The 13,511-nt window shown below is 30.1% G+C and overlaps 1 protein-coding gene and 2 long non-coding RNA genes across 3 annotated transcripts; 2 read left to right on the top strand and 1 right to left on the bottom strand.

Moving 5' to 3' along the window:
• The first annotated feature begins 340 nt into the window (after positions 1 to 340).
• Positions 341 to 673, top strand: LOC111903913 (auxin-responsive protein SAUR32). The gene has a single exon (XM_023899710.1). It carries the CDS (start codon positions 341 to 343, stop codon positions 671 to 673), a length of 333 nt encoding a protein of 110 aa, XP_023755478.1.
• A 1,069-nt stretch (positions 674 to 1,742) lies between these two features.
• LOC111905018 (uncharacterized) lies at positions 1,743 to 3,160 on the bottom strand. The gene is made up of 3 exons (XR_002854717.3): positions 2,813 to 3,160; positions 2,282 to 2,632; positions 1,743 to 1,909 (listed from the first exon to the last, which is right to left on the bottom strand). It is a non-coding gene; the product is annotated as an uncharacterized LOC111905018 (long non-coding RNA).
• A 9,877-nt stretch (positions 3,161 to 13,037) lies between these two features.
• On the top strand, positions 13,038 to 13,511 carry LOC128133820 (uncharacterized). The gene is made up of 2 exons (XR_008232119.1): positions 13,038 to 13,203; positions 13,295 to 13,511. It is a non-coding gene; the product is annotated as an uncharacterized LOC128133820 (long non-coding RNA).

Here is a 13,511-nt window from a genome sequence, read left to right as displayed (position 1 = left end):
AAATAAATACTAATATAAAACCTCTTTCTTTATAATCATACAACAAGTAAAGCAAAAGATACTTTAAATACTAGGAACCGCTTGGCATAAAAGAAATCAAACACATAATCACATGCATATGAAAATGTAATATATAATTGCCAACTTGGAAAGTGTGTATATATGTTGTTGGAGTTGAATACGGTTAAATCCCGACCATGCATCTTACACGTATCTTGAACCCATGACCCACGTGTTACCAATTTCCTCTTGCCATTAACCTCGATCATATCGAACCCTCTCCTACGTACCCCCTACAACTTCAACTCTCCCATTAGGCCACTGCTAATCAGAAATTCTAATGGGTAGCACTGCAATCCGCAAGCATCTCGTTCGTCTTCCTCAACATCGTGGTGGGAGGGTGCAGCAGCATCATCAGGTACCGGTGCCGAAAGGGTGCTTAGCTGTGAAAGTCGGTGAAGCAAGCGGCGAGCAACAAAGATTTGTCGTTCCAATTATCTGTTTTAACCACCCGCTCTTCATGCAGCTGTTGAAGGAGGCCGAAGAAGAGTATGGATTCGAACAGAAAGGCACCATCACCATACCTTGTAACGTCCACCACTTTCTTAATGTCATCAGTCGCATCATCCACCACCACCACCACCACCAACAATATTGGTGTTTTAGGGTTTAATTTGAGCTGAGTATCTGTGTTATTACTGATCTTGTGGTTGTATTAACATGTACAATACATCTTTCCAAGCAGGTTTAGTTATTCTCCAAACAAATGGGTTGTTAGTTTGTGCAGATTATTATCTAGAATTGTGTTGTCTGTTTTCTTTTTCCAGACAACTAATCATCACAACTAAATGGTGTCTCATTAAATAAATGATTAAATATTATAATAGAATTTCTATTAATACTCAATTAATTAATGCTATCACTATCAGTATATAAGTTATATACATTTCTAATCTTGCTATATCCAAAACGGATAAAGAGTATAGTAATAACTTCTGCCGAATCCAATTATTATTATTATTATTATTATTATTATTATTATTATTTATTTCAAATAACTTATTTGGTGATAGCTTTTGTTCAAAATAAATTGATGGATGGGGTTGAAATTGGTAATGGGTTTTGCACGTACGGTTAGCTTGTTAGATATTTTGGAAGTTCAAGAGCTAATTTGCGAATACTAATTACAAGTAATATTTTTTTTTGTTTGGCAATAGTATATACATAATTAATGAAAGTTTAATTTAACTTTTTTTTTGAAACGTTTGTTTTCTCTAGACTCTATGAGCATAGCAATTAGGTTTCACTTAAGGATCCTTCCTCTTCTATGGCATCAGATTCTTGTTTAGTGTGTCTTTTACGGTTTTTAATTTTATATTGTGAATTCTTCTAGAATGCCATCTGTTTTTTTTAGAAAAGAGAATGCCATCTGTTAACAGGAGATACTTGCCAACTGTTAATAGGAGAGATACTTCCGTGGTTATTTGGTTTATTTTTGGAGCGAATAAGTATAGGAGATTTACTTTTTGATAATGTAGTGTTCTTTTCTTATTTTTCCATTTGTACAAAATCGCTTATAGAACCCGGTTATATTCATTAAATAACTAATAGGATTTACATCCAAAATTACATTATGTTACAATTAACCACCAACAAAGGTGAGACTTACACATCCAGAACACATATTCAATACAAAAAGGTATATTTTGATTAGCAAATTATGTTAATGCATACATGCTAAATAACCAACCATTATAATCATTAATATAAACGTGTTTGTGTGTCACAAAAAACAACTTGATTTGATCATATCTTACTACATAAACTTTTTCAAAAAATAAATTGTTATTGCATCCAAGTAGAACTGTCACATAACATAATCAAGTGTAGCAGCCATCCTCCATTCTTACTGGAAAAAAAAAACACAACAAAGAATCAATTTTTTGTCAAAACATATGATATTTAACAAACAATCATTAAACTAAAAGTAAGATGCTTTAATGATTAACAGCTAACCTTATATGCACCTTTAGACATCATTCATATAAATATTACATACAGAATACATCTTGCTAAAGAATTTGAAGTTTCTCCCTAGAGTCCAAAGGGTATATATGTCCAAAATTTCAGTAATACTGTAAAAGCATATTCCTCTGATCGATTTTTTAGCCCAAATTCAATTTTGCACTTAAAACATAAAACAATTGGGTAGATATAAAATATTAAAATTATAAAGAAATAAAACTCCTCATAGAAATTAAGAATTTAGGATGACTATAACCTGATAATTGATATGAATATGAAGCTCCAGGTGAACCAGTTCCAGCAATTTCAGATCTAACAATCATTGATTTCCATCTTTTATCCTGGATATGCCATTTATATTGATTATACATGCTAATTAATCTTTATTATGGGTGAAAAAAGGATTGAAATGTGGAGGGGCATTTTTGTCTACTAATGATAACAAAGTTCTTAATACCATCTGCATTAAATATAACAGGAACCTGGTTATATAACTTTAAAATGTCACAAAACCATCACGAAAGATCACTTATCTTTACACGGAGAGCTAAAAAGTCCCTTTAAGAGCAGGTATCAACAAATTTAATTTGAAGACCAGATCTTTGACCTGCAACACAAACACACACAAAAACATATTTTTTTCTTAAAAAGTTATACAGATTGATGTAAAGAGGGATATATCGATACCCAAATCCATAGTTGTTGCTCAACGAAGCGTGGATTGTTGTCATCGATAATCAACACAGTCAAAGCTATAATAATCAAAGGAAATAAGAAAAACATATACCAATTAATAAACATACAAAGTACAACACCAATAGAGATGTTGAGTCGTCTAGAAGATCGAATACTGCTACATGGACAATGATTTGGCGACCTAGCTAGTGAGACGAGGAATGAGATAGGGTTAATATAGGAGAGGAGAAGGGTTTGACACACCGATGTGATGGTCGACACGATGAAGTGGAGTCGCCGGTTGACGCACGAGAGAAGGGTTTGAGGCGAGGAAGGAGTGGTCAAATTCGTCGATTATTGTAGTGGAGAAGAAGAAGGTCGTAAGGAGTACGTACTGGTGATCGATTTGGACCCAAAATCGGTGGCGGGATATTGAATTTTCATGGCGGGATTTCCAAAATTTTACCTCAAAATAAGTTAGCCAAACCAATTTATCTTTTAAATAATTTTGGCATAAATATGCACCGATACAAATGTAAAGCCGTATATTTATTTACTTTTTCGTCCAACCAAATACTATGGAGGATTTTTTTTTTTCTAATTTGTATTGTTTATTTGATCCACATTTCATTCAATACTTTTGTTATTTTTTTTATGTATCTATATTTTTAAATATGAAAGAAGGCTAAAATAAAAATGATGAGCAAATTTACAGTCACTTTCATGTTTCATATTGAATTAACTTGTTTTACTTTCCAAAGAATGTGGATGAGAGGTACGAGATTTGGTCCCTAGGATTAGAATCGATAGGTCTTAATTTGAGAATAAGAAGTCTCCAAAATAGTCTTTGACTAACTTTATTACGTGGGTGATAGATACGAAATTCGGTCTCTATGATTAAAATTGATAGTCCTTAATTCGAGAACATGTAATCAACAAAATTGTTTTTGACTAGCTTTATTAATTGCATAAAAATAAGAATCAATGGCGCACCATGTTTATAATGACATGCTAAACAACTTTAAACAATATCCTATAAATTAGGAATAAGTATCCTATTATGCACAGATAACTAAACAACTAGATAATAATATTTATTCAAATAAAACATTCAAAATAACTTTCATATTTTATTGCTTAGCCTTTAAGCAACCCTACTTTCGCCTTTGATAGGTCTGGCCAAACTATCCAGCCTTATCAGTGGGTTATGATATCCATAATTCTTCGTCTTGATTTAACCGTAAGTAAGTGGTGTCATCAACACCATCATTTGAAGATCGCATGCCAATAGAAAATGGTGGTAGCTCGTCAAACTGATCGTACTCTTCCTCGTCCACGATATCGTTAACACCAAGTATATATCGTTTGCTATGCATGACGATGTGCTTTCCGGAGTCCTTTGGGTCCTCAACATATAATACTTGGGTAACTTGTTTAACTAGAATGAATGGTTATGATACATAACATACATTGTTGTTCTTTTTTTCCTATCTATCTATTCTTCTCTTTTCTCATCTATCTGATGGATATTAGTGCTCATAACCATATCAAGCCCGATAATATTACTATAAATAACAGTGTTCTTTTGTGTAACGTCCAAAAAATATCAATAAAAATTTTCATTTTAAAGCATCGAGTCATACAACCAATTGATCCAAAACCAAACAAAGTAAAATTTATTTTCAAACATCATAGTATATCAAAAGTAAAAGTGTGGAAAAAGACATCAGGGGATGTAGTGCAATCAAGTCGGGCCCTTCCCTTTGAAACTAGAAGTACCTGAAAAATTTTAAACCACAAACCATAAGCAAAAAACTTAACGAGTTCCCTAAAATACCACATAAACATATGGGTCTTGCCTACATACATAACGAGCATCACCCACATACATAACGGGCCTCGTCCAACATGAAAACGGGTCTCACCCAACGGGCCTCACACAACATACAAACGGATCCCACCCAACGGGCCTTGCACAACATAAAAACGGGTCCCACCCAACGGGCCTCACCTAACATACATAAAGGGTCTCGCCTAACATACATGCAAGAGTTACAAAGACAACTAGCATCCTACACAATACAATGGGAAGACTCACCGGACTCACGAAATCAGCTAACCACAGCTTAGTGCTCCGCAACAGATGCTACAACACTCCTATCAAAACATACAAGGTCTAACCTTAGTCTACACACTGAATCCAACAATCTTCACCAAAAGTCAAACCATGTCAACAAGTCAACGGTCAAAGTCAAAATCAACAACCAACAATATCAATCATTGATCCTCACGTTGTGACCAGAATAAGAATTTGATTGCCAAATAAATTTGTATTCCATACACTTTTGAATTAGCTGAAGGGAAAAAACGGGGAAGTCGATATTCATGAAAATGAATCGATGAATTGCACATATTTTGTTTAATTATATATATATATATATATATATATATATATATATATATATATATATATATATATATATATATATATGTATGTATATATATATATGAAACTTCTTACCAGGATAAGCGGTGGCATCTTCGATGACATGGGGAAAATAAAAATTGATACCCTTTACATAAGGATGTTTAGAGATGGTTTCAAATGCATATCAAAATATATACTAAAAACCCGCCGACAAAGAACTTGTTAATTTCAAATGCAATCGTCTAGAAAAATACCAATTATTAGCTTCGATAAATCCATTGTGAGATGGCTGGCGATGCGGATAAACGAAGAAGGTGAGGCACAGAAAGAATACGTGCTTTTGTGGTCACTTAGGGTTTTAAATCCTTAAACCATATTGCATAAATTAAAGGGATTAATTACATATTTACTTAATTACCAAAGTTAATTAATTGGTAAGATTACAATTTTATCCTTATTTATGTTTTTGAAATGGTTGACCTACATCATTCCTACATCCACACAATACTTAGTTATAATATTTGAACCTATCTCTTTCTTTCTCTCTCTCTCTCTCTCTCTGTATATATATATATATATATATATATATATATATATATATATATATATATAAAGTGTTTTCTCCTCTTTGTCTTTGATTTATTGTCTATCTTCTTTCATCTTCTATATCTATAGGAGGCTTATATTCGGTCCAATCAAAAACGATTTTATCATTTCTGTATCGGCGATTCAATATAGGTGGATACATACCCTATACATCTGCCTCTCTTCCACTCATTTACCCATGAAATTTCGAATACTTGAACGGTCGGTTCTTTTTATCTTTATCCCCCCAGCCTAGAAGGAAACATACTTTTTTTACTATGATGAATATATATATATATATATATATATATATATATATATATATATATATATATATATATATATATATATATATATATATAAATCAAAAAATAGTTACAAACAATTAAAAAACCTACTAACTACCACCCATCACCACCGCTAGCCACCACCACCCACAACCACTACCTACCACACATCACCACCACCCGTCGCCACCACCCATCACTACATACCACCACTAACCACACCCGCCACCACCACCCATCACTAACCACCACCACCACCAACTACCACCCACTACACATCACCACCGCCTGTCACCACCACCCACAATCACTACCTACCACCCATCACCACCACCCGCCACCACCACCACCCCCCACAACCATCACCACCCAACCACCACCACCCGTCACCACCACCTACCTCCATCACCCATCACCACCGCCCGCAACCACCACCAACAACCATTACCTACCACCCATCATCACCACCCGCCACTACCACCCACCACCACCAACCACTACCCACCACTCATCACTACCCGCCACCACCACCAACCACCACCACCCACCCACCACAACCACCACCTCCAACCACCACCCGCCAACACCACCCATCACTACCCACCACCACCAACCACCACCCGCCACCACCACCACCACCATCACCACCCAAAGATAAATATTGTACACATATATTATATGTGATTAAATGCATATAATCACATGTGATTATATATATTTAATCACATAGAATTAATGTGGAAAATATTTATTTTCACGTCCTCGATTCAGTTGTTGTTCTTGTGTGCTTAATTACATGAGATTATATGTATCTAATTATATATGATTTATATGGACAATATTCATTTTCTTGTTCAATAGTTGTTCTTGTACATTTAGTCACATATGATTTCTGTACACAAGATTCATTTTTGTGTTTTTGATTAAATAGTTTTTATTTTTCCACGTTAATCATATGTGATTAATACATACAATCACATATGATTATATATATATAAGAAAACATATTGAATCATGAATATCATCAATATAAATCATATGCGATTTGATACATATAATCAAATGTGATTAAGTACAAGAGTACAACTATTGAATTGAAAAAGAAACAATGAATCTAGTCCACATAAATCATATGTGATTAAATACATATAATCACATTGATTAAATATATTAGAACAATTATTGAATCGACGCAAGAATAAATATTTTCCATACGAATCATATGTGATTAAATAAATATAATCACATGCGATTAAATACAAACGAACAACTATTAAATCGACATGTGAAAACAAATATTGTTCATGTAAATCATATGTGATTGATTTAATACACGATTCTAATTATTAAATTGAAAACACGAAAATAAATACGGCCTATGTAAAGCAAGAGTGAGTTTTTATCCATCAGACATGCTATTAGCCACAACACCGTATGAAGCAATCGCAAAATATCATATCCTTGTTAATAAATGACCACACCCTTTGTTATTTGGGTATGAAAATTAATTTTTTGTCATTTATGATGATATTTAAAGAAAAAAAAAATTTTGATCGCAATAACATAAAACAATATCGTTTACAACTTCAACATATATTTATATAGCAAAATATGTGATATCTCAATCTCATTGAAAATGTATTTATGTTTGATTCTTAGTCAAAAGACTTTTTATACAGTGTTAATAGTTTCAAGATGTTCCGCACTCATAGAATTCGGAGACTATTAGCAACAAATTAACTAAATAATATATTATCATCATGATGTTTCTCAAAAATAAACCAATTCACTAAACAAATTTTAACAAATACGAAGCCATATCAAATTTTAACTAAATACAAATCAAAATCAAAATAACGTTTATAATATTCATCCTTGTAGTCAAGAATATCCTTCCGATAACAAAACCCAATCCTAATTTTTTTATTAAGCGATGCGACCCCATGTCATGTACAGTGTGAAACTCGGAGCAAATAGGTAGAGACACCCAAGGTTCTCTGCCATTTCTAAGAGTAAAGACATTGCCCAAAGAGGTAAGACACTCATGGCTTATAACATCTTGTTCGTGAACCATCAAAAAATTGCATGTATGTTGTTCCCCCAATATAATATGGGTATACAAAAATAAGTTGTGTGGCCAAACCATGTAAATGGTAGGCAAATCTCCATGACTCTGAAGTTTTAAAATGATAAAGTCATACAAAAAAATGGGAAATTATCAATATTATAAAAAAAATAAATAAATAAAGATTTTCTAACAAATACATGTTTTCCAAGGCTTTCAAATTTTATACAACTTTAATACTATTTTAATAGGTTTAAAATAAGTATTATCAAGATTCAAGACTCAAAGGTTAGAGATGGCAAGGGGGCGGGTATTACAGGGGACCCAATCCCCATCCTTATCTCCAAATCCTCAATCAAATCTCCATCCCCATCCCCATCCCCATCGGAGAATATAAATAAACCCCCATCCCCACCCCCAACGGGGAATCGGAGATTTTTTTCTCTTTTAATATGGAAACGTTTACGTAAAAAAATTTAAATTCAACATTACCAGCATAAGTTTAGAGATTTTAGAAAATATAAAAATATCCATAGATTGCATAAAAATATAAACAAAATTTATACAAAATTTAAATACATACATGAAAAAGCAAGTAGAAAAAAATTATTAGAGTGATATTTAAGGTAAAATTGATAAACAAAATACAAAAAAAAATACATTAGTTTAAATTAGATAAAAGAAAGAAAAGGTATATAATTTCAGCCAAGTTATTACTAATGAGTTAGGTTACTTGGATCAAATTTTACGTATTCTAAATTATAGTATAAATATATGTTTTATATTACTTTTTATATGGTAATATATATCGGGGGCGGGTCTAGGGTCGGGGATTAGGGGTATCCCCATCCCCATCCCCACTTTTTTATTCGGGGATTCCCCATCCCCGATCAACTTGGGGATTCCCCGGTCAAAACGGGTGCGGGTTTCGGATTCCCCATTGGGTATGAGGTTTTTTGCCATCCCTATCAAAGGTTATGATACATGTCCATTATATTGAAGCGGCTCACATCTCCTCCTGTGGTTTACCTGCAATAAAAGTGGATGATGTCTCCCATGATCATCTTACGTATAAATATACTAGGCGAATGCCCGTGCGTTGCGCAGAAACACCTATATAGTTGATGTCTTTACATATATATATATATATATATATATATATATATATATATATATATATATATATATATTAATATAACAATAACATTGTTAAATTTGATATAATAATTTGTATATACTAAATTGATATAATATATTGATTATTTTGAATTATATGATAATATATACATTTATTATAACTTCAAAATCTCAATCGTTTGAATGACTTCTACTCGCGAGTTACACATGAATAAAATTAAATATAATATATGATTTGATGTTATTTATAGTTGTTTTTATTGTTAATTAATTTTTTAAAATTTATTTGCTTAATGTTTTAAGTTCTATCATTATAATTATTTAAAACATCAAACATTATTTTTTTTTTATTTTAAAGCTAACAATATAAGCATTTATATAAAGTTGTTTTTAACTATTTTATTATAAGTTATTCTAAGCTACTTATTTGGAAACTTTTAACGATTATAAAAATATATTTAAGAAATATTTTAGTTAAATTGAGATTACAATTTAGTTTTTGCTTTTATCACTATAATTTAACACTTTTAACTATTTACAAAATATTCTTTACTTTTTTAAATGGAACTGAAATTTATATTTGAGTTGACATTGTAATGCGCAGAAAAATCTATATAGTTGAAGTCTTTATAAATTTATATTTATTTAAATATAACACTAACGTTGTTAAATTTGATATAATAATTCGTATATTAATTTGATATAATATATTGATTATTTTGAATTATATGATAATATATATACATCCATTATAACGTCATAACCTCAATCGTTTGAATGAACTTCTACTCGCGAGTTACACATCAATAAAATTAAATATTATATATGGTTTAAAATTATTTATAGTTGTTGTTATTGTTAACTAATTTTTTAAAATTTATTTGTTTAATGTTTTAATTTCTATCATTATAATTATTTAAAACATGAAACATTATTTTTTGATTTTAAAGATAACAATATAATCATTTATATAGAGTTATTTTTAACTATTGTTATTATAAGTTATTTTAAGCTACTTATTAGAAAAATTTTAACGATTATAAAAATATATTTAGGAAATATTTTAGTTAAACTGATATTAAAATTTAGTTTTTGCATTTATCACTATAATTTATCACTTTTAACTATTTATAAAATATTATTTGGTTTTTTTAGTGGAACTGAAATTTATATTTAAGTTGACACTGTAATGTTATATTTAAATTAACAATTTAATTATTTTGTCCAAATTGTTCAAAAGTTATAGTTTTAAACTGATAATAGTTTACATGCAACAACATTTTAAATCTAATAAATTAAGTATAATACGTTAAAATTTAAAAGCATAACTTTATAAATAGAAGTAAATATATTATTTTAAAATTGAAATTCAGTCTATTTATGATTACACTTTAGGTTTGATATTTATTTAACCTTATTAACCAACTTACAATCATTATTAGAAAGACACTACCATTTATCACTTTTAACTATTTATAAAATAATCTTTGGGTTGTTTAAGTTAAATAAAATTTATATTTAAGTTGAGCTTATAATGTTATATTTTAATTAATAATTTAAGTATTTTATAAAAATTGTTCAAAAATTATACCTTTAAAATGATAATGGTTACATCCAACAATATATTAAAACTAATAAATTAAGTATAATATGTTAAATGTTAAAAAACATAATTTTATAAGTAGGAGTAAAGATATTATTTTAATATTGAAATTTAGTTTATATATGATTACACTTTAGATTTGATATTTATTTAACCTATTTACCAAATTATAATTATTATTATAAAGAAATTGAAAAGTCATGAAAGTTTCAAATGAATGTGGTGAAAGGAAAAAAAAAATGGGGGTTTCAAATGCATGAGATTCAAGAAAAAATGCTAGCTTTATAAGTATGTATGATGTGCATTCAATATCATTTATTTAACTTTTATTTAAGAGAAAATGACAAAAATAGCCATTTACACTAATTGCATTACAAAAATAGCCAAAAAAAATCGAAATTACAAAATTAGCCAGCCATTTCGCAGATGGAGATGCCCCATCTGCGAAATCAGCATCTCATCTGTGAATGTACAAGCACCTAAAGCACAGCTGTGCTTTAGGTGCTTGTACATTCGCAGATGAGATGTCCCATCTGCGAAATTGATGTCTATCTGCGAAATCCCCTTCTCTTTCACTATATAAACGTTTTTTTTTTCTCCATTTTTCACCCTTCTCTACACAAAAACTCTCTCTATCTTTGGGCTTATCTCGGAATTTTGGCTAGTTTTTGAAGAAAATGGAGGATTATGTCAACAATCCCGCAAATATGGTTAGATTTTAACTCTTTTAATGTTTAAACTTTTCTATTTTATTTGATCATTTATTGTATTATTTAGTGTTAAAAAGGGTAATTTTGTTGTGTTTGATAGTTTTAATATTTCTTTAGTATACTTGAAGTTTAAATGTTATTTTGTTAGTGTTTGTTTGAATGTACAAGTAGAGACTGCGTAGATAATGTTTACAATTTGTTATTTTTGTTGTTTGTTTAGTTGTTGTATAACCTGAAAACTTGTATATTCTTATCGTATAATTGTTTATATAAAGTGAAAAATAGTTAAATTATAGTATGTGCAAAATACTCGTTTGTATATATATTTGTCGTATAAGTATAACATTTGTATAAGTTGAAAATTTGTCGTATATATATTGTTAGAAATTGTTTGTGTTTGTCGTATAAGTTGAAAATTTGTATAAAGTTGTCGTATAACTTGCAAAATTGTTAATTTGGTTGTCGTTTTATTTGAAAAATTGTTTGTTTATATGGTTATAAAATGTTAGTTTTAATTAGAAAGATAAAAATTGTTTATATATTTGTCGTTTAAGTTGAAAATTTGTTTAAGTTGAAAATTTGTCGTTGATATATTTGTCGTTTAAGTTGAAAATTTGTTTAATAAAATGTTTATATAATTATGTATGATATTGTTTTTTTATCGTAAATATATTTGTTGTATAACTTGGAAAATTGTTTATATATGTGTATGTTATTGTTTTTTATCGGAAATATATAAATTATTAATTAAGAAATTATATTTGCATTACTAATTGTTTATGTACTTATTGCAGTTCGTAATCATATATTTTAAAAACAAAATATTTTTTAGTTCTCTAATTTGTTTTTGTGTTTTTTTTGCAGCATGATTTTAGTTTTATCAATATGAAAGCCTTTGCGAACTTAAAAGGCTCGGGCAGTAACATATGTGAAGTATTTGAAGTTTTAGATGATGCCAGACGTGCCATTTTCAGAGATACCGTATTTGGTTATTTTATTGATGTCCCTCGTTTACAATGGGACGCATTATTGTTTCATAAAATGTTCGTTCATCAGATCCGGCCGGACCCTATTTTATCTCCAGATGGAATAAAACGATTATATTTTCGAGTAGGCAATACGAAAATGGTTTATGGGCCGGAAGAGTTTTGTTTGATTACCGGCTTCAATTTTGGGGAGTATCCAAAAAACATTGGGAGAAAAGGGTCGGAAAAATTATTAAGCAGTAAAAAAAGATGTTTATTGCGTGAACGGCTATTTTCGGACCATACTAATAGTTCGGTGAAAATCGGCGACCTGAAATGTTTAATTTTAAATCGAACATTCCTAGCACTTGACGACGTTGATGCAGTTAGAGTATGTTTGATATATATTTTGTGTGAAGGTTTTTTGGGTAAAGAAGTTAATGATCGGGTGCCACAAGATTGGTTTTTTTTTGCTGAGAATTTGGATCTCTAGAACATGTATATTTTGTTTACGTTAAAAGTTTTATTTTATTAAAGTTATAATTTATATAATAACCAATTTTGTTTTTTTGTTTTGTTAGCTTCGCTTGGGGTAGCTATCTCTGGGATTTTACTTATGTTGACTTTGAGGATACATGGAACAAAATACATAATTATTTATCACTTTCTGAGCGTCGTCAAACTTTAAAGTACTCCGTCTCAGGATTTACGGCTCCAATAAGGGTATAAAAATTTTCTTATATTTAAATTGTTTTATTGTTATGTTTTTTATTTTAACTTTAACTTTTATTACTGTAATTGTAAAAAATTGTAGATATGGATATATGAGATGATTCCGACTGTTCGTGCATGTGGATTTGTATTGAGAAAAAATAAAGACTTGCCTCGGATGAAACGATGGAGTGGAACAAAAAAATTGAAATGGGTTGACGTGAACAAGATTTGGTCAAAGATACAGGTTTATAAATTTTTCGTTTATTATTAATAAACTTGATTATTATACTTTTATATGCATTTTTAATATGTTTAAT

Source organism: Lactuca sativa, chromosome 4 (genome assembly GCF_002870075.4).
Source record: "Lactuca sativa cultivar Salinas chromosome 4, Lsat_Salinas_v11, whole genome shotgun sequence".
NCBI classification, from domain to species: domain Eukaryota; kingdom Viridiplantae; phylum Streptophyta; class Magnoliopsida; order Asterales; family Asteraceae; genus Lactuca; species Lactuca sativa.
Note: the sequence above shows the minus strand (reverse complement) of the source record. Positions and strands in the feature narration are given on the sequence as shown.